Genomic DNA, 24,189 nt, shown 5'->3' with positions numbered 1-24,189 from the left:
CTGTGACCTCGTCAATTTCAAAAACTACAATTGTCACAGCAACAAAGCAGCTTGCTAGAAACGGTCAGCTAGCATTTTGTTGAGTACAAATGAGTACGATTTTGGAACGTTTATAACGGTTAGATGGTTGTCGGCTTGATCAAGAGATGACATCGTCTACCGCGATGACATGGTGAGTGAGGCATTTGCCGGGATAAAAACGGAGCATCCACCTGTTCATGTAAAATATCTATCAGCTACTTCACACCAGCTCCTGCCTGCGCATGATCAACAGCTCGCCTTGCCCTCCATGTGTGCTCTTAATTTATGCTCAAATCACCTGATATACAGCAACTGCTTATATTTATTTATTTATTTATCTGTTTATTTATTTATTTATGTTTTTTCAAATCCTCCTTCAGTAAACCTCTTGACCTTGTGAAAATTAGGCCCGTTACAGTGGAATGCCTCCGGGCGAGCGCATAAAAGTCGCCCAGTTCATCAAACGTTGATTCTTGGAGGGCAAATTCGGATCATCTCGGCGGGCCACCGGGGAAATCTCGGCCACTTCTCGTTGGATAATGAGAAGAATCCATCTTCTTTTTGCTCGGTGCGTTCGGGCTGGGGATTGTTTGCTTCTTTTCCATACACGGGCTGCTTCTGCATCATACGGAGGGTTGACTTAAAGCTAGCCACTTATTTAAATGCGGTGAGTCAGGAAATGAATCATTGTCAAACTTAAATGTCAGAGACCAAGGCGATGACGGACGTTAACCAAACTCGGACATCAGACTAAATAAAAAGCTGAGAACGCTTTCAACCAAGATGGCATTCCAGCAGAATGCGTCAATAAAACTGCAAGGTGAAGCAAGGCCACTTTGCACAATTTAGAAACACACATTATAAGATTTCTTTTTTTTTTGACGCCTACTCTGTGACTCAGTTGTCAGCGCCGTCATTCAAGCACTGACTGATGGTGAGATGCATCTCGAAAAGCTCGCCGAAACAGTCAGAGGATGAATTTAGCTTGATTTATTTGACATCACAGAGCCTTCAATGCATGTGTCAAGATTTTTATCAACTGGGGAGGTTTATTTGCTGGAAAGTGAAAGACCTTGGAAGGGTGTGCGCCCCGCCCCTCCACACAAGTAACTGATGCAGTCTTGTCTAAAAAAGAAAGCATGTCGAGAATTCCGACAGCGCGACAGTTGACAAATAAAATGTTCAGGAGGAGTCTTGGGTTTCAAACTGCACAGATGGGGGGTGGAAGGGGGTCAGTTACATCACTAAGGAGGGTGGCCAGTGTTTCTAGGGAGAGAGAGTAAGCTTGCTCCTTCAGTTTGCTGACTACAAAAGTGTTGACGCTGGCACTTTTTAAGGCAGATGACAGAAGGCCTTGCTGGAGGTAGAAACGCGGAGCGAGAAAAAAAATGGGAGTATACAATGAACAAGGGTAAGGGGCTCGACTTTGCGCACGTTTGGGATTGGTTGCCGTCATGTCAATAGAAGAAATAATTGAATGCTTTGGAAATGATTTGTTGTCCAATTAAAAGCATATACTGTAGCAACTCATCTTTTTTTTTAAGCCGAACTTCAGGAAACAAACCAAATAATAAATAAATAAATATATGCTAATCGTTTTTCTGTGGCCTGAGATAACCCGTTGAATTAAAATATTCTTGCTTGCAAAAAACTAATTGGACTTTTAATCTTCTGGAATGATCATTTAAAGCCTCTTTTAACAATTTAATATTCAAAACAAGTCCCTCAACAATATGAATTTGAATAAAAATCAATGCCCAGCAAGTCTACATAAATAGTTTGCATAAATATCACGTCTTTTGATTTTCTCTTTGCAGGTCATCCATTGAGGAGACCCAAAATCAGCACATGGTATCCAAGGATGGCGAAGGCGGCGCCACCCCCCAAGATGTCGGCACTGACATGATATTTATGGGTCAGTGTCTGCTCGTCTGGTGGGACATCTTACGTAGGATAAGATTAAATCCACAGTGAACAGCCGTGGACGTATCGGAGGATGTTCAGCAGGTGGTGTTGGCGCCAGCTGGTTGGTCTCCTTCCAGGGAGACATTCTGCTTCATCCTGATGAGGCGCCCGCGCCGGTGACACATTCTGTCAGGCTACTCGCGCACAGTAAAAACCAAGAGATACTTTTATCTCAACTTGGTTACTCTGCTGTTAGCATTTTTTTGAGAACAGTGCTTTCCGATGAGGTCACCGTGGCATCGGAAGAGTACTCACACTCGCTACTTAAGTACAGATTAAATTAATAAAGAAATGCATTTAAAGATAAATATATCTGTAAATAAATAAATAAGCAAAACCTAAATAGCAAATGAGCTTTTTGCCGTTTTGTTTCCACAGTGGGCGGCTGGACCAAGGACGACCCATCCTGTCTGGTGGAGCAGTTCCGTCCCGAATTTAACGAGTGGAGGACGGCGGCTCGCATGGTCAAGCAGAGGGGCGAGGTGGCCGTGGGCACCTTGGACAATAAGATGTACGCAGTGGGTGGGGAAGACAACCTCCGATGTTACAGTAACGTGGAGAGGTAAGCTGCTTTGTGCTGCTAAACATATCACTGAACAGCAGAGGTCAGCATTAAAGCTGAATTTATTTGTGGCCTTGGACAACATGAGTCATGTGGGACTTGTTTTTTTTTTTTTTTTGGGGGGGGGGGTTTTACAAGGACATGCACACATGTAGACTCTATGCTTGGCTCCAAACACTCTCAAATAACTCGAAGCAGTTGGCTGCTCTCCAGTTCTCACAGAGAGAGACACTTCTTGACAAAATGAGCCATAATGACGAGCGAGACCCAGTTGGGGGAACGTCCACTCCAGCCTGCCATCGTCACTGTTACCTGAGAGGAGAGTAGGCATTCCCTGAAGTGCTGTTGTGGGATTTTCAAAGGCTTACATGCATCCCTCTCAACCAAACAGCCAATTTAATTGAAGTCTAATGAGGAAGATGCTAAAGTGTGCAACGTTTTACGGAGACAATGCCAACTAAATGTAAATGACTTGTCAGTCAGGCTGATAATAAATGAGGCATTGGGTTGGATCCCAGAGCTCGCTATTAAGGCTACAAGGTTACTAGAAATAGTACTCAGTGAGCCAAGAATGCCAAACTGAAATAAATATTGTCGGCCATGCATGGTCAAGCAAATTTGTCATGTAATGTAACGGAGAGTCATCATGTTTACGACTAAATGTTTTGCATTCTATGCAGTGCTATTTTTGAAGCCATTTTTTCCATAATGTCACTTTGGCTCGCTCAACACATCACCATCACCATTTCTTTGTTTGCCATTCAAACAGCCAAGCGAACCTGACAAGCATGTGTCAATTCTTTCATTGGTCACCATTGATTGTGTGCCAAGAATTCTGCCTAGCAACAAGTGTCTGCACATAAAATATCATTTTATGACATGACTGCGTATTTGTTTGTTACCTCATTAATGTTTGAAGACTAATTAGAGCGGAGCTGTCTGTTTTGCCTCAACACTTGACACCCCCCCCCCCCCCCCTCTCCCGGTAGGTACGACCCAGACACAGACAGCTGGAGTGCGGATGTAGCACCCTTGAGCAGCCCCCGCAGTGGAGTGTGCGTGGTGGCCATGGACGGATACTTGTACGCCATTGGAGGACACGACGGCATTGCAGCCGTGAATACCGTGGAGAGGTACTGCAGCAACATTTCCATACCAACCTTCAGTGTGGTGCTGAACGCTGTTATACTGATATACTTTGTGGGTGCAGGGAATGTTCTTTTTCTTTCTGACGTCCCTCAAAAGCATCTTATGTAACAGAGTTGAAGACAATAAAAAAAAAGCTCATATTCTGAGTAGGTGTTACATAGGTGTTGTTCTTCTTTGGTTGCTGCAGGTACGATCCACAGATGAACGCTTGGAGCAAGCAGGCGCCCATGCTGACAAGACGGGCCAGAGCTGTGGCTGCCGTGCTGGGCCATCACTTGTATGTGATTGGAGGCAATGATGGAGTCCTGGCACTCAATTCAGGTATTGTTCAAGAATGTTTTCATTTATTTATTTATTTATTTTTAAATTCTTCAAAAAATGTTGATCAAGATTTGTTGCGTTTCCAAAGACGTGGAAATGTGGAAAATAATACCCAAAGTCAATTAATTGGACTGGCACCTGTCCAATCATATGTCTGGGTGAGGAGGCAGTGCCCCAGCAGCCCCCCTTCTAACTCCGCCAGTGTGTACAGGCTCCCATGTCCTTAAAATATTCGCCTTTAAATCACTGGCTGCTTTAATTGCTTGTAATGAGCAAAATACAAAGAATCCAAGTACAAATTTGGCCGTGATTCCAGGCAGAAAAAGAATGTTTTTCCCTGACTCGGCTTTTTTTTAATTAACCAATGCACATTTGTTGTTAGTATCTCTTTATTTGCGTCATAAAAGCAGATGCTATTTTGCAGTATTGGCTGGAGCTTAGCAGCAAAAATAATAATTAAACAAAACAAGCAACCCAATTGTACCTGCTGTACAGTTAGACAATTTAGAATTTGACCAACCAGGCCGGACAAAAGGTTCAACTCATCATTTTGAATGACACAGCCTTGAGAATGCTGCACTTATTTGGCTCTTTTATTGTTTATGAAAAAAAAAATCGTGCTCTCATGAGCATCTTTTTACAATTGTATGACCGCTAATGAGATTATAAGATACTTAAAACAAAACAATAAAGGTTTAAAGCTTGAGCCCTGCTGTTATTTCCTATGGGAAAATTGCTTCATATTAAAAAAAAAAATCCCGGAACATAATATGTTTAACGTCACAGTTTCCACTGCACAGGAATGGAAAATGCACACCGTATTTTTTCAAGCAATGACAAAACCCCAAAGCATGAATTTGGACTTTTATTGTGTAATTTAATACTTGACTTCCGCTTACTTTGACGTCAAGCAGACGTGACCTCACGCACACTCGCGTGGTCTCTCTCTCACACACACGCACGCACGCACGCGCACACACAAACGCACACATACACACGGACTGGCCTTATCAAAGAAAAACAACAGTTATGTCACGCTGCCACCCATTTTGACTATTTCCGTCTCTGAGAAGCGCATGCCCGTGAAATTCCCACAAGCTATTTCGGTCAAGTTCAACGTCTGCATTTTTCTTTTCAATACCCAACAATAATTTGGGCGCATTTAAAAATAAAGATATAACTGGTCTTACGGTGTCATTGTACTAAGAGTACGTAAATGTTTCACAGTGGAGAAATACAGCCTCGAAGACGGCACCTGGTCCATATGTGCCCACATGTCCACTCCCAGAGAGAACGCGGGCTGCGCCGTGTACCTGGGACACATCTACGTGGCCGGGGGCAGGGACGACCTCGGCTTGCGTCTGTGCTCGGCGGAGCGCCTCGACCCGGACACCAGCAGGTGGACTCCTGTCAAACGCATGAGAAGCAAGAGAGATAACGTGAGCGAGCGGATGCATTCGGTCGGGCCTTTGCAAATGTCGACGGTGACATTTTCCCTAACGGGTGACATTGTGAATGTTTTTGTTTTCAGGTGTCTCTCGTGGTGTTCAAAGGTGCTTTGCTGGCCGCGGGGGGCTCGGACGGCGTTGCAGATTTGAAAACAATCGAAGTTTACAACAGTGAAAGCAACGCTTGGAGGTAAGAGGAGAATCGCTACGGTCCTCCCGGTTTAATTACAGCGCTGTTGTTGAGTGGGTTTTATAATTAGCAATATTGCCCGCTAATTCCATGCTTGGCTCTATTTGGTTAATTTGTTTTTCATTGCTTTCACGGGGAGGGGGGGGGGGTAAAAATGAAAAGATAGGATTGTTTCATATAAATAAACAAAAATGTTGATACCACGAGTTGTAAACGAAAACCTAATTAAACAAGCAGCTGAAATGTGATTTTTAATCATGATTTTCTTTAGAAGAAGAAGAAATATAAGAAATATTTATATCTGTAAAATTTTGAAAACACATTTAAAAAATTAGATAATTGAAAATACGATTTCACAGCGATAATACATAAAGAGAGGTTTTGCTGTGCCCAATAGTTTTATTATCTTGGTTGTAGATTTCGGATTGTGTATTCCAACCTATAACAGACGAGCTAGTGCTACCACAGGTGAGTCATGACAGTTACACGGAAAAGTTCCCAGATCCGTTAATCAAAGGCTCCCACTGCAACGCAACGCAACTAACTTTGGCGCTACTTCCGATGACATTCAAATCAAAACGTCGAGACAGCGCGACTTTATGATTCATGCGAGGCTCCTACGTAAGCCTTGAGGCTTCCTCCTGCATCTGACTGCGGCGCCCGCCGTCTGACCGTTTCCCTTTGGCTTGTCTGTTTTTAGACACTTTGGAAGTATGAAGAGCAAGCATCCAGGAGGCAGAGCGGCCGTGCTGTACTGAGCCCTCGACAATGGCGCGTTATTACAGGAGCGGGACAGAAGTGATGGAGACAAAGATGGGCTAACGGATGCCAGTGCCAGGCTTGAGGACATGCTGTGATAAGCTTCAATCCCTGGCAGCATAATGACTGAATAATTGAACAGTTTGCTCAAAAATGAGTTGCATTAGTAAACCGCTGGTGGAAAACAAGTCCACGCATTGAATGGAAGCACATTAGAGGCTACAAGGTTACATCACTGCTATTTTTATGTCCTCTTCTTCCATACAAAAATGGATCTTTTAGAGGTGGTCTATACATGCATGGACAATAAGAGGGGGTGACTAAGTGTTATGTAAAGTGCAGCGGAAGCTCTTGGGTATTTTCAAGCCAGGGAATAATGGAAGAGAGTGGTGTTTACAAAGATGTTAACAACAGGTAATATTAAGATGAAGGGGGAAAAAAAAAAAAGAGCACGTTTACAATGTACTTGCTTACGAACCATGTCCATCCCACCACTGAAAGCTGATGGGATACGTAGCTCGATACGTGGGGTGTGATACAATTCAAGAAGGGATTACGATTCCATTCGATTCAATGGTACGGCTCAGACGATTTGAGTTTCTTGTTGTCATTTTACGTACATACGAATGAACTTGTCAGCACTCTCAATGTGGTATGCATCTCGTCAATAAAAGACGAATTGATATGTAATATAGCTCAACATAATTTGGAATTTTTTCAATTTTAAATTGGAAAAAATTGAAAATTCAAACATAAAGTGGGACGATTGGATTGCTCAATTCCAACCCCTTCACCTCATTAGGGTCGCTGTATAAAATATGTACCTAAAAAGTTAAATATGAATGAACTGTATTTAAGCAGTGATGTAGTTTTGCTCGCCACTAGGGGGAGCCCCCGCACGACACTGTGAGAATCAACCTTTACTAGTCCCACAGCGATGTTCTTGACATAATAAACAGAAAGTAAATTATAGTAGTAGCATAAAAACATTTTTTTAAAATCTTGCACGATGTTCGTTAACCTCACTGAACCTCATTTCAGCAAGCGTTAGGAATCTTTTAGATTTTCATTATGCCTCGCAATCTTCATTAAAGTTTGATGAGTTTACCTGTAAATATGAGTGATGAATGATGTTTTAATGTATTCATTACAGAATATTTTTAAGCATTCATGTTGTTTTATGACGGTGACAGCCGGACCCTGAATCGATTCTTCATATTTTTATGATGTCCTATGAGGAAGGGAAGCAAAGGAGACAAATTCCTGATACAGATAGTGTTCCACTGCGACAACATTTCAGTGGAAGCAAAGACTGGAGTGTTTGCAAAGTGAGATGAGATTTTGAGAAGCTGCAAGAAGTGCAGAGAGAATGTCATAAAAGTGAAATATTGTAGCAATATACTGGAAATAAAATAGTGTTCCTTCCAAGCACACTGCATTGTGTGTGTGTGCTTCTCTGTTCTTATTACATCACGGTTCACAGTCTTCCTTGTGCAAACATAAAGCCGATCACGTTTCGTTGAAATCTGGAGGAAATGGAGCGCCAGAGTGAGGCGAGCTAGTGAGTGAGATGCGCCAGCCAGCCACCCAGCCAGCCAGCCAGCCAGCCAGCCAGCACGGCACGGCACGGCACGGCACGGCACTGCACAGCACACCATAAGTGGCTGTGTGGGCTTTCAAAACGATGACGCTCCGCTCGGAGGGCTCTTGCCCCCTGGAGGATAATGGGCTGAAACGCGGTTGAGGCTGCCTGAGCGAGCACAAGGAATACGCACACGGCGCCGCAAACAGCTTTCCCGGAGACGTCGGCCATCCAGCCCCGCTCCCCGTCAGCGCGTGCACAATGAATGTTTTCTTCAACTTGAGGGGCTCCATTGTGAGACAGATGGTGGAGGACAGAGCAGCTCCAGGTATGTATTAAATGGCAAATTTGTGCATATTAGAAGTTCTTAAGATGGAGTCAATATCATCATCAGGTGTCTTTGAGATGTAGTTTCCTCCCAGTCTTATGTCAATGAAGTCGATAGCAACGTCATAGACAAAATATTGACAATTAGAAATGATCATCTCGTCTGTTTCTGTCCACAAACTGTGGGGATGGATTTTCCGTCTGTTATCTTGAGAGCATTGGCCTTGACATTACGCCTCATTTATTATAAAATGACTCAATCACGAGGTGCATGAAAGCTTCAACAAGAAATTGCAACATTTTGGCAAGAAGTATAAATTGTTGCTCAAGTGATGTTTAAAGCGATGACAAAAAATATAAGCTTCCCTGTTTTACCCACCAAAAGTTGTCATTTTCCATTGAACAGTGAACATGCAAAACTAGGTGGACATTTTATCTTATATTAGCAATTCGCAGTTTTTCAATTGCTTTAGGTTACATGAATAATAAATACATTTATTAAACACTTGGTGGACCTTCACTTCGCAAAATGAGTAGGTTAGCGAGCCGTGTACTGATTAAAATGTCAGCGTGGATACGTTTACATGACATGATGAAATATATCAATGTAAATTTATATTTTGCACTATGCACTGATTTCAGCCTTCATTGACACCAAAATGCTTGTCGCTGAAAACATCAGAGGCTGCCTTCCTAAAGAGGCAGCTACCACACAATGTGTCGCTGCTGATAGGGACACATGCAAAAGGTGATCAAGAAAATTGATCATCCATACTCAAAATGACTTTTTTGGTGGACAAGACAGTAACATCATGTCTAACTGTTGATTTCACAGGGTAGTTAGCAGAGCAGTGTGCGGGCCATGCCAAAATCATGTCTATCCAAAGCAAGTCAAATGAAGACACATTTTAGGAGCTACTATTGTGTGCAAAGACCTCAGCGTTTCATTAGTCTGCGACATTTTCCTGACCACTGAGAATATTTAATGCCCCTCCTCACACAAAAACATCTCCCTGCTTGGTCGGTAGATGGCGTGACGGCCGTAGGTGCTTCCAGGTTTAGGCATGAGCGCCTTCCTCCCTCCCTTCCTCCCTGCCCGTCCTCTTCCTCATCTGGTTGGTGTCCTCCAGAGGAAAATATGCTGATGCTGACAACAGCAGGTTCTTGCCAGCCAGCCAGCGTGCGCGTTTAGCTAGTCGACATGACTTAATGCGGTAGCTTGCTAAGAGACAAACGCAGCGGATTTCGATGCAGGGTAATGTTAGTTCGTCAAGTCGCTAACAAAGTTGTTGCTAAGGGACACGCAAGTCACTCCGCATTGGCGTGAAGCTGCCTTGGAATTGCCGGTGCGCAACACCGGCCGGCCGGCCGGCGGATTGATATTTCAATTGGTCGTCAGGTGTGTTGTAAATCTTTTTGGGAATAGCGCGTCAGCCAATCAGAGCTGAAGACGGACTACTTTTCTGGGCAGCTGCCACAAGCTACCTTGGAAGAAACATCCATCGAGCGAAGCAGGCAGGCAGCCAGCTAGCTTGAGCGTGACGTGCTGCGTTCGCTCTGTTCGACCTTGTTGACCTCCCGAGTGTCTGTGTGTTCCGTCCGGACCACGTTTTGTGGAAGAAAATGACTCGGCTTTGTCACGGACGCGGTGGTGGGGCTGACCCGCTGTCACGGAAGCAACGCCGGAGAGCAAGTTTACGCTGATGGGACCGCGATTAGGAACGGGGACGCAGGCAGGTAGATGACATGGAGCAAAACAAGGACAAACAAATGCAAATCTGTTTGTATTGGTGTTGGTGTGATGCAAAGTTGACTAGGAAAATAGTTGGCATTTCCAGGTGTAGTCATTTAATTCGATACATTTTGTAACTCTGACAAGTTATGTTAAAACTATGAAAGAAAGAAAGAAATCATTGTGATAATCGTTCCGAGTTCGGCTTTTCCAAACTTGGCTTAGGGTCCTTAATGGGTCCCGCGGCATTTCACATTTGTTGTCACATTTTGACATCATTGTTGTCACAGTAATCTTGAAAAAATAACTTTGTTAGTTTACTGATTACTTGATTTTAAAAGGAGCTTCATTAGATTGCAAGTTACTTTATTAGTGACTTGACTTTTTTAAGTTTAACGTATTTATGGAAAAAACAAACCTGATTATTTGCATTAAGTTGTACCAAGCAGACAAAATATCCAGGAAACCCTAGAGGAACAGAATTGAAGACCTGCTTTAATTAGCATAGGCTTGGATCAGCAGCCTACACAAGTACCCAATACGTTCCAGAACTGATACCAGGTATCGGTTACCTGGTATCGCTGCTCACCTATCCCTAGATAATAAGTTTTCATTTAGTCATTGAGCAGTTGTATTTCTCTGCATATATTTTACTTAAAGAAGCGAATCGGGCACAATAAGCCTTTATGATTGCCGCAGTGGGCTGGGCGGTGCAGTTGTGGTTAGCATCCAGTTGAGTCAGTAGCTCATCCATGATCCCTATGAGGCAAGCTCTATAGAAAATGCATGCATAGATGGATTAAATTATCTTTGTTTGAGTGTTTTAATAGTCTGCAAACCAGAGCTTGCCTCCATTCCCCCCCCCCCCCCCCCCCTTTGCTCCATTTGTCTTTATGACCCGAATCTGCACTCCGCAACGATTCCATTAAACCGGTTGTGACTCACCCATTATTTCCGTTGAAAACATAAAGGTCACTGCTCAGTTCACCGGCATGCTTGTAGGGCTTCATCTTGTAATTGTGTCCCCCCCCCGCCCCCCTGAAGGAAGCATGCAACCTGCCCCTTTCCATTCCTGATGTCCACCCACCCCTCTTCACATTAAGCCCACTCAAAGCTGCCCACGCCACGCTGTGGCCACCACTCACAACGCAAAGTTGTTACGTACCACCCGAACTACTGTTCCCGCTGTCGAGCTTTTCCGAGACCAATCCAAACAGGGTTCCCAGACGCATTAATCACGAGGCTGGGCATGCGGAGCCATTTGTAAAATAAGACCAACAAGGATGAGACAGACAAGGCATGAATTGATTGCATTACAGCATCTGTGATTTATTCCTCAAAAGAACTCCTCTTGTGTCTCTTTCTCACTCTGGGTTCCTCATTCCAAAACGTTCCACAAGAGGCAGCCATGAGCCCTCCACGCCGATCATCGAGTTCCCATGGCGACAGGTAAGAAAACCAAATTGAATTTGTTTTTGTATTTTCAGTGTGTTCAAGAAATAGGAATGCATGCTGATGGTGTCGCCTTTTGGTTTTCCCAGCAGGCCCTCAACTGAGACCCTTCAGAGGAACAACAGCAGCAACTCTGGTGTCATCCTGGACATTTCTACTCTCAAGATGGCTGAAGTGGATACCGAAGTGCCTCCCCTTCCGCCTCGCTACCGCTTCAGGGACCTCCTGCTGGGCGACCAGACCTTTCAGAACGAAGACAGGTAGCGTAAAAGCTCTTCGAAGCGTCGCTGGTTTTTAAAGCCCCTTGTGTTTGTTGCGACGTACATGTTCGATCCCCTGGCGTGGAAATGGCCCGAGCTCGAGTAGCCTGCGCTCTTGGGAGTCCCTTAAGAGTTGAATTATTGCTGTGGTTTGAGATGAGGACCAGCAGATGCTGGAAGAGGCCCGGGAGGGCAAAAAACCCCAGCATCTGATGAGCTCTCCATGGTGCTGAAATAAAGCTCCTTGGCTCAGTGCAGTGCTGCTGCAGAGCAAATGGAGTGTATGCTTTCTATTGCTTTTTCCAACTGCATTAAAACAAAAGCCACTGTGAGGTGAATTAGCATGACTTTTTAACTTTTTAAGATAACTTATTAATCTGATATCTTTTTTTTCCATTTGCTGAAGCAGCCAGCAGGCTCGCATCACTGCGCCTTTCTATGGCAAGCGGCTTGTCTGGTCATTTAGTCGCTGCATCCAACAGGCATCACATTGTCCACGTTATCTTTCCCACTTCAGGCGTCCGGTTGCTTGTGGATGCAGCAATATCTCAGCAATGAATCAATAACATTGTTTGAACGGCTGCGGCGGATCGCAATTAGCTCATTGATCCAACGTGTGTGCCAACGGGAAGATTATTCCCGCCGCCCCCGTTGGGGACAGTCTCGTGTGACATGACTGTAAATACGATGTTCCGCCTTGTCGCCTCGGTTAGTTGTTCTGTCTCGACACGGCTTTGTCATTTCCGGTTGCGCTCGTCGTCGGTTTTAGCGTCTCCCCCGTTGTGCGCTGTTGTCACTGAGATTTACATCAAGGGAAAAATGTTTTGTCTACGCGTAAGCGTTTCGACTCGCGCTCCCATGTTTTGCTCTCTGCAAGGACACGCTTGTATGCTTCATTTTTCCCCTCAGAGTCCCGAGATGTATTTTTTTATTCATGAAACTGCATCTTTTTTTTTTTCTTCCTCACATTGCTGACATAAAAGAGAAGAAGCTTAGAAACCATCCAAGATATCGCAAGTCAATTTGAATCCTTTGTGTGCGTGTGCGTGTGTGTGTGTGTGTGTGTGTGCCAACATAGCAGTTATTGCATTTCCAATACAAATAACATCTGTAATTCAACGCCCACTCTCCCCTTTGCACATTTCTATGAAATGTAGACGCAAATGAAGACGCCAGAGTAGCGGCGCACGATGCTGTTGACGGTGCGGTCGTGTCATTGCTGGTTTGGCCGGCAGCAGAGCAGAAGCAAATGATGTGACTGAGCTTCGGGGACCGGCCATTAGTTGCTCTGCCGTATCCTCACGCTTTCGTGATCTTGATTATTTCCTCCGCTCAAGTCTCATCAAGTGAAAAGCTTGGAAACAAATTAGCCCCTGGAGGGACACGCACCCCCTCCCCCCCCCCCCCTCCCCTCCCTGCTCGCTGTCTTGATAGCCTTTGGCGTCTGCTTGCTTCTGTTTGTCATGCTGTCACATTCAACGGCTGTTGTCTGAAGTATTGAAGCGATAAAGATAATTTACTTGACAACATTTCATGGATAAGTAGGGTCCAGCTAAGAGGCACATTTATTTACAGTCGAGCTTGTTATATGTTAAGTAGAAAGTAATGTTGTGAAAATGTTCACGTCAGCTGTTTGTGAGGTACATAAAGCAGCCCGTTGGTGTAGCGGTTAGCATGGTTAGCATGGCTGAGATTTAATCCCACTCTGCTCTTTCTCCAATGATCTGAAAACATACATACATGTTGGGTTCATTCAGGTTGTATGTCACATTTTTTTGAGAACATTAAAATGTAGAGCTTGACTTTTTTCCAGTTAGAGTTTCGCCCAGCCACAACTCATTTCCATTTGATTCATCTGATAAACTGTAAAAATCGGTGGCCATTTTGTGTCCCTTTTTTCCCAGAGTGTCGTAAATTTCTTCATGTTATCATATTGATTTTTTAATTATTTTTTGGGGGGGAATATTCTCAAATTATTTGTGTGGAATATGTAAAAAGAAAAGTTTCTGCTCTTTTTAAAAGTAAAAGTTGACTTGTCACGGGTGTCTATACAGTCATGGGCTCGATGCCCGGCGCACCCACGAATCACAGCTTTTCAACAGTCACCTAATCAGAGGCAACGGGAGGGGGGCTTTCTCCTGATGAGTGTGGGGGCTTAATGAAATAGGTGCTAAAATAGCAGCCAGGAGATGAAGCGTGGGGCCAGATAATGGAGGATCTTGTAAATATGTATCAAGTGGAGTTCCAGAATAAAAGTGTGCTGCTGCAAATTAGCATAATTGGGCCTTGTTACAAGTTGGTATATCCTCGTTGAATCCACTTTTGCAAAGTGCTGCAGAGATTGAGGGTGTGTTAACTTGTGTGTGTGTGTGGGGGGGGGGGGTCCTCCCTCCCCTTCACAGATGTTATTATCGCCAGACTCAAACTAGTGTTTGAGGACTTTAATGACTGCGACAGTGTGAGCTGGGAAGTGATTTTGGTGTTTTGTCATGTATGTGTGTGTTTGTGTGTGTGTGTGCGCACCTATGTGTCATTCTGATTATACCTTGGAGAGCGTGTGGGTTTGTTTCTCAGCGTGTCAGCCAGTGGAAGTGGGGGGGGGGGGGGCTTGTCTCAGCCATTGTCAGAAATAGAAGCAAGCCTCTTCCAGAGAGGAAAAAAAACACACACACACACACACACACAACAAACTGCAGGTATAAAATTGGTTCCATCCATCTTTTCCTCTCCGTGTATAATCGAGCCGGGTGTTTTTCTCTGTTTGAATGAGACGGCGTACAGAAGGGAGTTGACAGAATAAGTGGTGTTAATTGGCCACTAAATCCAGAACGTCCAGAATGGCTGACCCGTGAAACATTTGCGACTGTGGCAAGGCGCCGTGTCGTTTCATGTACAGTGCGATTCTTAAATTCCTTCAGACGCAAAAACATTGAAAGATATCATCCGTGGATAATCCACTAGCATTCTGGCGGCTAACAGTCAATGCTAATATTGCTACTCATGTTTTCTGTAAGACTCAAGAGCATGACCCCTGTCAAAGTTGCTTTCTTTTAAGCGTGGCTGGTAATTTAGCGTGCTGCTACTTCTTGTTGGACATCATGCAGGCGGGCCTCAGTCCAAAAAAACAAACAAAAAAAAACCAAGTTGTGAGTGTCTGCTGGAAAGCTGCCATTTTTAGTCCTAATCTCTGCCAAGGTAACGCCCAACTTTGGCTGCTCTTCTGTACTATTTTAAATTCCACTTTTTGAGTCTATATAAATTCTACTTCACAGGACAAGTAAATCTCTGCTGACAGAAATTTAATCAAAAATTGCAGCACTCAGACGAGGTACTAGTGCTTCTCACCACTGACTTAAAAAAAAAAAATATATATATATATATATATATATATACTAACCACCATCATGACCCCAAAAGTAGAAGCAAAATTAATATTGCGCTTTTATAGAGGAAAATAAAAAGACTATATTTATGCAAAGCACTTTTCCAGTCCACTATAAAAAAGCGATATGAATATAATTTACTTAGTGAGGAAACAGTTAGAGGGTTTGAATAATCGAATCAGATAGCTCATCTTCTTTGGTAGCCTTTCCCTTGACAGCGAGTGGGGATGGGGGTGCATCCTCAATTTCTTCTTCGCTCAATAAGATGTCATTTTGCTTGGGTTACACATTGATAAATGATCTCAGCTACCCTAAATGGCAACAGGAACACTGTACCCCACTTTGTGCATATTTTTTTTTGGCCACACCCACAGAAAACTGTGTGGGTGAGTGCGTGAGACTAGTCGAGTGCTTCTTTCCTTGCTTATGTCCTTTGAGCATTGTCAGCGGTATTGTTTCACCTGAGCAAGCGCGAGAATCTGATAAATGACCTGATAAACAACAAGGAAAAAGAAAACAGAAAATGCAGGCCAAGGTTATGCTAGATAAATAACCGGAGGCTTCTTTAGAATGGAAATGCGCATTTTCTAATCTTGCACGGATACACTTTTCTCCAAATCATCTTCTGACATGTTTGACAGACCGGTTGTTTTTCTCAGGGACAGCCGCAGTTTGCACTTTGCTACCGAGTGGGTGGACGACACTCGGGGGGGGGGGGGGGGGGGGGGGGGGCACTCGACTTGAGCGAGGCTGCGATGTGCTCTCGTTTGGATGATTCTTGTCGTGGCAAAGTGCGGGCGGCTGACGTTGTCGTTCTCTCTTTGTACGTGTAATCGCCAAATTTTGGATTATGGACAGAAATACGAGGGATCGATCCCGTTATTAGTCGGCGTGTCGCAGCTCGTTTAAACTCAGACCGTGTAAAACCATCAGCACTTAGATTGCTCGAAATGATCAGGGACATTATAATCACTAAGAAGGCAGGAGTCAAACAGAGCAGACAATTAAAGATAAACTGCAGAGAGAACGATTAGATGAAAAGAAAAGAAAAATCGTTTTGAGCTTTAACGGCTTTGCTCGGAGATCCCCCTCCTGTGTTTATTCTTCGGCGTCCGTGCCTCGTCGCGCTTGCCTAATTAGCGTCGTTCAGGGGTGTTGGCCCTGTTAATTTTGATAAGCTGCTGTGACGGCGGCCATTTTGAGTGAGGCGTCGTCCGTTTTGGAACGTCGATTTAAAATCGGCACGTCATCAATGATTTATCCTTTTGGGGAGAAAAAGCAATCAGGAGAGCGGCGACCTTTAGTCCATAAATCCGCTTTAGTTCGCTACACATGAATGCATTTTTGTTGAGGGAACAAAAAATAAATCTGTGGAACACTAAGCCTCTGCTCACTCGGCAAACAAATTTAATTCAAGCACATTTCAAACAACCCACCTGAGATTTTCATATTCAACTAACAAGTCAGAGTGTCATTTGATGGTGTAACGCGACTCTTAAATGTTATTATGTGCAGTTAATATAAAAAAAAAAAAATGAGGCAGTCTGGAGCCCTCTAGTACTTCACACACTACTTATTCGCCATGGGAAATAAACGTCAATCCATTTAGCCTTTTTGTAATGAAAAAAAAAATGTATTTATTTGAGGCTGCTGCAGTTCCTTTGAGCTCCAGGGGGAGGCAAAATGTCCTGCAAAATGTCTGTCGGAGCGGAAGATTACGCAATTAGCCACCTTTGACTAGGCAGAATCCAGCACTCACATGTACGGCAAGTCCAAAGACCAAAAAGCGGAGCGGGTTTTTGGGGGAGACTATTCCTTCCAATGTTTTCCATTTCAGAAAAGAACATATGGTTATAACAATATGTGGCTAGTGGGACCGTTTTACATCAGAAGACCAATTTGCGCACTGCAGGATGGAGTTGTGTGTGTGTGTGTGTGTGTGTGTGTGTGCGTGTGTGTGTGTGTGTTGCTCAAGCTGTAGCCAGTGGCACAGGCGAGACTTGTGCTGCTCACCTCCAGCGGCGCCAGCTTGCTGCCTTAATATGTTTTGACATAAGAGGCATCATTGCAGCTCTCAGTGGCCATCTGCCGCTTGGCGCGTGTCGCTTGAGTATCCTGTCATGTGGAGCTTTGTGGCGAAGGAACGGCGTGTTTTGTTGTGATTGGACCCATTACAGCTTTAACAACTAAATAACTGTTTTGTCCTCTTGGTCGGGAACAAAGTAGCGACGGGCGACTGACGATACCGGCCGTATCTTAATGTATCGAGTCCTCGCAGTGTTTGCAAAGTATTTTGTATTGAATGTATGGGGTCTGAAAATACATCTAAATATGTCTTTGGGAGTGAATGAGATTTAAGAGCCAATTTTGAATTTAGCAAATTCCTTGTTCATTACCGTTCATCTCCATTTTACGGAACGATTCCAACTTTGGCAATATAGATAGATAGATAGATAGATAGATAGATAGATAGATAGATAGATAGATAGATAGATAGATAGATAGATAGATAGATAGATAGATAGATAGATAGATAGATAGATAGATAGATAGATAGATAGATAGATAGATTATTTTATAATGTGTTTCCATTTCTTAAATGCCTATGCCCGTAATGAGTCAGCACTCAATGTGGCAAGTTGCAATGTCACAAAGATGTCATGTCCTTCCAGTCATCCATCCATCCATCCATCCATCCATCGGCTTGTCACTTTGTCCTGCGTCAACTCCTCCAATCTCACGTTTTGTGCCAAGCACCAGTGAGAGTGCTTGAGAAAGTAGTTTCCACGTACACAGAATGGAACATTGCAGATTGTAGCGTGGGGTCTTTTGTATTTTTGGTGGCGCTTGAATTAAAAAGCGTTTCCTTTGATTGCCTTTGTGATGCAAAAAATGAATCTCTGCTGCCACCTGGTTCATTAGTTGCAGAATGCATTAAACCTGCAGCGTCTTTTTAATCGGATGCTTTCAATCCGCACTTCCCCGTCATGCCACTGAATGTCTCTCGGCTCCAATCAATGCGTCCGTCTTGTCTTCCGTGCTTGCATCCAACAAAACTCCGCCTGCTTCTTTTTATCAGCAGTTTCTTTGTAGTGTTTAATGACTATCGATTCTATATCGGGATTTGGCTGACCAAATCCAGTTTGAGTTTTTATGCGGGTTATTTTGGGAGGTCAGTGAGGATTCAGGTTTGACAATCAACAACCTGTTGGACTGTTCTCTTATCCAAATAGGGAATGATTATGTCTTATCATATGAGTTTGGTAGATTTCAAGTGAGTTTTAGTGGGAAAAGGATTGAAATAATCGTTTTTTCTATGCCGACTTTAAATAACGCGTTTGGCTTGAGTGTAGCCCACCTTCGTTTCATCTTTTTTGCCATGTAGGAGCGGCCACCTGCTTATTTGACTGCGCTTTGCGTTCGGCTGTCATAACAAAAAAAGCTGCCAAGTCTTCGATGAATTTACATTCAAGTGGACCGATAACCTTTACATAAACCAAAACGGCTCCAACTCAAGTTATGTAAGACGAAGAAGACTCGTTGGTCGAGGCAGCTTTGACGTTCGTTACGTCGTGACGACGCGCGCAGGGAGACTGCGCCGCGCTGCGCTGCGCTGCGCTCCTCTCCGTCAGGGATGGAGAAGCGAGCAGGAGTCGAGCCTTGGCGCCTCACAGTATCTCTCCGAAGAACACCCGCCGATGCGACAGGAAGGAATGTTCTCGCCCTCCTCCGCTCCGTGTTGCTTGAGTGAGACGAAGATGCGTTGAGCGAGCTCGTGTGCCTGCCTACGAGGGGGGGTGGGGGTGGGGGACGGTTCGACAGAGAAGCATGGCGGGCGCCAAGCTGACACCCTCGCCCTCGGAGATCGACCCAGACGTGAAGACCGAGGTGCGGAAAAGCCCCGAGCCCACCTGGGCGCACTCGTCCAACCCCCTGAGGAGCATGGACTCGTTTGGGAGCGATGTCGGCCAAAGGTAGAGAGAATCGAGCTGCAGCGGAGATCCGAAACGCGACGATGCACGGACAGACATAGATTGGTCTTTTCGCGTCAATATCGCGCGTCCAAACTTGAAGTGCTGATCGAAATGAAATTGCCGTTTAATGTTGAATCCCTCCTGCTTCGGTCAAAATTGTCCTGACAGCCTCTGCCGGTGGTCGGTCGGCAATTGCATGACAGATTGCAAAGGCACCTGCTGTCATTTCGTTTTTTTATTTTTATTTAACACTTCAGTGATTACATAATTCCGTAGATGCTGCATTCCCATTAGAATTGAATGAGTCTCAAGGGAAAGTTTTTTTTTTTTTTTTTTTTTTTTTTGACCTAACGCTATCTTATTAAGTATCAAATGCAAACCATGGGTTGACATAGCAACCAATGCTGTTGTATGATTGAGGGCACTGATGCCCTACTATTTGATTGACAGCTGTCACAAACAGCAATTATCTTTGCACTTGAAGCCTGCGGGTTATTTAAAGCCAGGTTGGTAGCACAAAACACAAATGTGCTTTTTTTGGTGCTTTGGCTGTGCTTCAGAGAGCACTGCACAACTCTGCTGCTGCTGCTGCTGCTGCTGCTGCTGCTGCAGTGGGGACTCGGGAGATTTTCCAAAATCGCTCAGCGTTTACTCGTTAGCTGTGTTGATTGCATGTTGCTGTTAATGCTGAGCTGACCATGAAATATATGAGTCGCGCTTCATCCAACGAGCTAACCATTTTCAATTACGCTTGTCCTCATTGGGGTCACGGATTTGCTGGAAGCGATCCCGGCGAGTGCAACCTGGACTGCTTGCCAGCCATTTGCCGTAGTCCTGGTTCATTTCCACCCAAAATGAGCAACATTGGCAATGCATGACTGCTGGTGGCTAAAACGGCCATAACAGTAGGAGCAGCACAATGAATTTGATTGCAGCGTTAATACAAAACAATACAATCATATTTTATTTCGACATTTTTGGGGGGAGGGTGCAGACTGTAATGCACTAATGACGTTTTCATTTCGTTCAAAGAGATGAGCGACAGGTGATAATCTCTTGGCACGACTGTAATATCAATCTAATGCAGAGGGTGTTAAGTGCACTGTACATTTAATATAATGAGGTGATTACATATTAATGTGGCTCCCAGGCAAAGCGTCCCTCTGAGGGGAGACTGTATCGACAGAAATGAGTTTGACACCTGAGGTGTCTCTCACTTAGCTGCTTATTTATATATATATATATATATATATATATATATATATATATATATATATATATATATATACATATATAATATATATATATATTATTATTATTTTTTTTTTATTTAGTTCTGACGAGCATTTTTAGAGGTGCCTATCTTTTCATTTTCATTGAAGGAGTTACCTTAGCCTCAGCTTTCAGTCTTTCAATTTGAAAGGCCAGCCACTTCATGTTGACAGAATTCAAGGCTGTTTTGCTTGTTGAAATACAGCCCCCATAGAATTTGCCTTTGCAAAAATAATGGCAAGGAGATCAATAGAGTGATCCAATGCAGCAGCAGCAGCAGCAGAATGTATCTATACATAAATTATCCACTCTGTTGTTGTTTCTGTGTGTTAAAAAACAAAAAACAACAACCTAAGCAGTATTTTACTGCTCAGTAATGTCGATGCGTAACGAGCCTTGGAGCATTTTCAACAGCGGAGTGTGGTCTCAACAGAAAGACGGATTTTACCTTGCTGTGAAGAGTCTATTCGACATCGAAAAGATTTGAATGGTCAAGTCTGTTTATTCAGAGCCAGCAGAAGCCCAGAAGCAATCAGATAAAGAGCAGCGCTGTTGAGTGACAGAACCGCATCCCGCTCGACGGCCGATCTTTCCGCAGAGCATCTGAGGCTGCCAGTTTCAACCACTTTTGCAATTTATCAACTTTTATTATTTGTTCCGTTTCTCCCCCCTGGCAATTGTATTTTATCACGCTGGCACCTTTTGATGGATCGCTTCGGTCATTTCACACTTTTGTGGAAAATTTAAACGTACAATCAAAAATATGTAATTCAATTCGAGATGATCTCAAGTCCCTAAATCAGGGTTGTCCGAGTGCGCTCCTCGAGGACCACTCTCATAGGTGTCAAACTCAAGGCCCGGGGGCCAGATATGGCCCGCCATATCGTTTTATGCGGCCCGCCAAGAAAATGTTTGCATCGACTTGGTGTCATTACAAATTGTCTTCACTTTTAAAAAAAATAGAGATGTTGCTTGCAATTTTCATTACTATTCGTCTTTTTTAAAATACGTGAAGTCTTTACTTCTGTCTGATTTCTTTCTGAACTAGTTATTCATCATTGTTTTGTAGCCTGTACTATATACGACGTTGACAATCATAAACTATGACAAAAATGAGTTTTAGATGTTTCCCTCCTCCGGCACACCTGATTCAAATCATCAAACAATCCTGATCATTTGAATTTGAGGTGTGTTGGAGGACAGAAACATCTAAGACACGCAGATAGCGGCCCTCGAGGATGGCATTTGGACACCCCCGCCCAATATTTTCATGTCCACAATGATCACTTGTGCCCCCGCGTTCATCACATAACAATTCAATTTTCATTTGATCTCATTCCCCGGTTATTAATGAGCTGTTTTTCCAAGCAGTCCATCTTTGTCGTTATCTTTAATGAAGTCAGCGCAAAAGAATCCCCCTGCTTAGCATGCCTTCAAATGATCGAATAAAAAAATAATGAGTACATTTATCTACAAATACATGTGAGCTTTACGAATCTCAAATGAATGTCGTGCTCACAGCAGCGTGGCGTGGCGACACAAACCCGCCCACGCGCTCATGGATCGATATTTCACACGGATTCATTCGGGAGGCAGAATAAGCGATTACGTATTTCGCCCATTTTTTTTTTTTTTTAATTCCGTTTTACCTCTGACTCAACCCGCAGAGCCTCGCAGAGTGGAAGAGGGAAATTGAATTAGAAATGTTATTGAATCTTAAAGAGATGCCGAGGCTGAACGGATGTGGAATTGGGTGGGCAGCCCAACGTGGCCTCAACAATCTTAGCGTGTATGACCAGCAGAATCGCATGGTACCGTGCAAAATATCCCGGAAGGAACATAATGATACAATGACCGAGTCCCTACGCATTCCGCTGCCAGCTCGGGAATTCTTGACCTTGCCTCGCAAATGAAACTACAAATCCCATTTGCCCTTGAAATTGCTGCAGAGATAGTGGCGGCGTGCGAGGCCCTCCCTCTTCAGATGCGTTCATCCCTCGCTTCCAGGGAAGCATGCTTCCAAAGTGCCGCCTTCCACTTGTTGTCTCGCTAACTCAGCTCAGGCTCGGGATTTTACATCTGCCGCACAGAGGTGAGCCGAACGTGGCGCGCTTGGCCCGACGGGGATTGATATCCAAAGGATTGCATGAATACGGATTGAATATGTTTTAAGAGATGTGTTTAGCGTCAGTGAGCTCATAGATCTTCTCGTTTCTATGTACCATGTCGACCACTTTGTCAGTTACACATTTTTTTTTTTTTTGTCCTGTTTGCTTTCTTTCTAAATCCACTGAACGATCTTATGAGCGTCCAGATTGTCAACAGCAAATGACTGAAGTGAACGAGAGGCGCGTCCGCTCGAGCAAGGCCACTAAAAGCAACTGCTGCTTACCAACAGCCACAATTGGGCATTTTATCGAGCCATTAGGATTGAATCAGTGACTCAGCCATGTTGTCCATAAGACAAGATGTTTGAGATTAATGGGATGTGCGCATCTTTTCTGGCGACCTAGCTGCTTCCTCCCGCCTTTAATGGAGCGAGACTCCATTAGCCCATTTAGAAAGGCGAAAATGCGTTGACGCCTTGTCAGAAACTTTGAAGCTACGTATAACTGTCAGCCATAATGGCCTGGAGCTAAATCAATCTGATTTCATTCCTGATTCGCCGGGACGTGGGACGGTTTGTGTTCAGCCGTCTCCCGTGGTTTGCATTGGCTTTTATTTGTTTTCCTTCTCCCAGCGTCAGCTTTTTAAGCCATCTCTCTCTGTCCTGTCTATTATGTTCATGTGTGCTGCATCCAGGTATCAGGAGGAGTACAGTATGGACTCAACCAATGCCCAGTAAGTCTCTGGCAGCGTCACGGCTTGCATGGCATGGGTCACGTCACGCGCTGGGAAATGAAGGCAGAGGCGGCAGACAGCAGTCACACTGTTTACCATCTTTGGATGGGTTTTATGATTCTTGCCTGACTGAGCCATGATATTGCTGCACAATGCTGATTTATGGCTACCTTTTCAACACTTGTGGTGATGAAACTTCCAAGAAAATTGAAATCTTAATATATTTATTTAAATATGGTTTTAGTTTGTGTAAATCTTTTTTTAATATTTATTTTCTTCATCAATATTTTTGATTTAATTTGATAACTCCACACTAAATGATGAAAAGGTGGCACGTGTAGTGGAAAAAAAAAAAAAAAAAAAAAGCCTGTCAGTGGATATGATTGACAATTGATCCATTTCTAAGAGAGGCAGTTGTGTGCACTTTGCATGCTTCCAATAAAGCAGCATTTGCCAATTTGCACCGGCTACTTGCCTATTTACGATCACGTACTACTGGTAGCAAATGGATTGAGTTCTCTGGGGGGCATCCTAAGTGGTGAGCTCGAAGCATGTTGACATGCACTTTTTGCCTCCAGGCGCCGCTTCTGTCAAGCGGCTGAGTGATGTTAATATCGCCACCTCCTTTTCACTCCGTGAGAGCAGTCGCACAAACAATTTGATAGAGTCTCGTAAATATTTGAACATTTTTTCCTCCATTTGGATTTGAACCTTTTATTCCAATTGGCTTCTCAAAATCTTCACATTGCTCAACACGCTTTCTTGCTCCGTCTGCACATTGGCGTCCAAATAGCGTGATGCATCTTGAGAGACTTTTGACAGCGGCATTATTTCATCTCATTTGAAATGCTAAGTCATCTGGAAACGACTGCAAAGAGTTTTGAATGAAAGCATTTTGGCCGCTGCCTTGTAGCGATGACTCGGAGAGCCAAACGTGACCTGCACTTTGAT

General features: G+C 43.9%; 2 protein-coding genes across 12 annotated transcripts in view; both read left to right on the top strand.

Annotated features, from left to right (window-relative positions):
• The first annotated feature begins 1,191 nt into the window (after positions 1 to 1,191).
• On the top strand, positions 1,192 to 7,105 carry si:ch73-29c22.1 (kelch-like protein diablo). Of its 2 annotated transcripts, XM_049762114.2 has the most exons (8): positions 1,192 to 1,432; positions 1,839 to 1,936; positions 2,365 to 2,548; positions 3,538 to 3,681; positions 3,885 to 4,018; positions 5,246 to 5,457; positions 5,550 to 5,656; positions 6,357 to 7,105. In XM_049762114.2, the coding sequence occupies exons 1-8, from the start codon at positions 1,410 to 1,412 to the stop codon at positions 6,412 to 6,414; spliced, it is 960 nt and encodes a 319-aa protein (XP_049618071.1). In that variant the 5' UTR covers positions 1,192 to 1,409; the 3' UTR covers positions 6,415 to 7,105. The 2 variants fall into 2 exon arrangements, with proteins under 2 accessions (XP_049618071.1, XP_049618072.1); XM_049762115.2 differs by lacking the exons at positions 1,192 to 1,432; positions 1,839 to 1,936 and adding an exon at positions 1,994 to 2,254.
• Positions 7,106 to 8,071: 966 nt separating this feature from the next.
• Positions 8,072 to 24,189, top strand: part of LOC125994275 (potassium channel subfamily T member 1) — a 32,247-nt gene continuing 16,129 nt past the window's right edge. For 3 of the 10 annotated variants that reach the window (XM_049763521.2, XM_049763519.2, XM_049763517.2), the window contains exons 1-4: positions 8,072 to 8,325; positions 11,457 to 11,505; positions 11,598 to 11,768; positions 23,200 to 23,238. In XM_049763521.2, coding sequence (XP_049619478.1) covers positions 8,259 to 8,325; positions 11,457 to 11,505; positions 11,598 to 11,768; positions 23,200 to 23,238 — 326 coding nt within the window. In that variant the 5' untranslated portion in view covers positions 8,072 to 8,258. Of the gene's footprint in view, positions 8,326 to 9,483; positions 10,062 to 11,456; positions 11,506 to 11,597; positions 11,769 to 17,759; positions 19,126 to 23,199; positions 23,239 to 24,189 lie in introns of those variants that run through there. The other 7 variants (XM_049763522.2, XM_049763520.2, XM_049763518.2 and 4 more) reach the window with 4 other exon arrangements.

The sequence above is a fragment of the Syngnathus scovelli genome, chromosome 3 (genome assembly GCF_024217435.2).
Source record: "Syngnathus scovelli strain Florida chromosome 3, RoL_Ssco_1.2, whole genome shotgun sequence".
Lineage (NCBI taxonomy): Eukaryota > Metazoa > Chordata > Actinopteri > Syngnathiformes > Syngnathidae > Syngnathus > Syngnathus scovelli.
This window is presented reverse-complemented; position numbering and strand designations above follow the sequence as displayed.

What these genes read in the sequence shown, in the direction of transcription:
- si:ch73-29c22.1 (XM_049762114.2), top strand. Translation starts at nt 1,410, where the DNA reads ATGGGAGTATACAATGAACAAGG. An exon ending in GGAGTATACAATGAACAAGG is followed by an intron (nt 1,433 to 1,838) that starts GTAAGGGGCTCG and finishes TTCTCTTTGCAG; the next exon opens with GTCATCCATTGAGGAGACCC. An exon ending in TGTTACAGTAACGTGGAGAG is followed by an intron (nt 2,549 to 3,537) that starts GTAAGCTGCTTT and finishes CTCTCCCGGTAG; the next exon opens with GTACGACCCAGACACAGACA.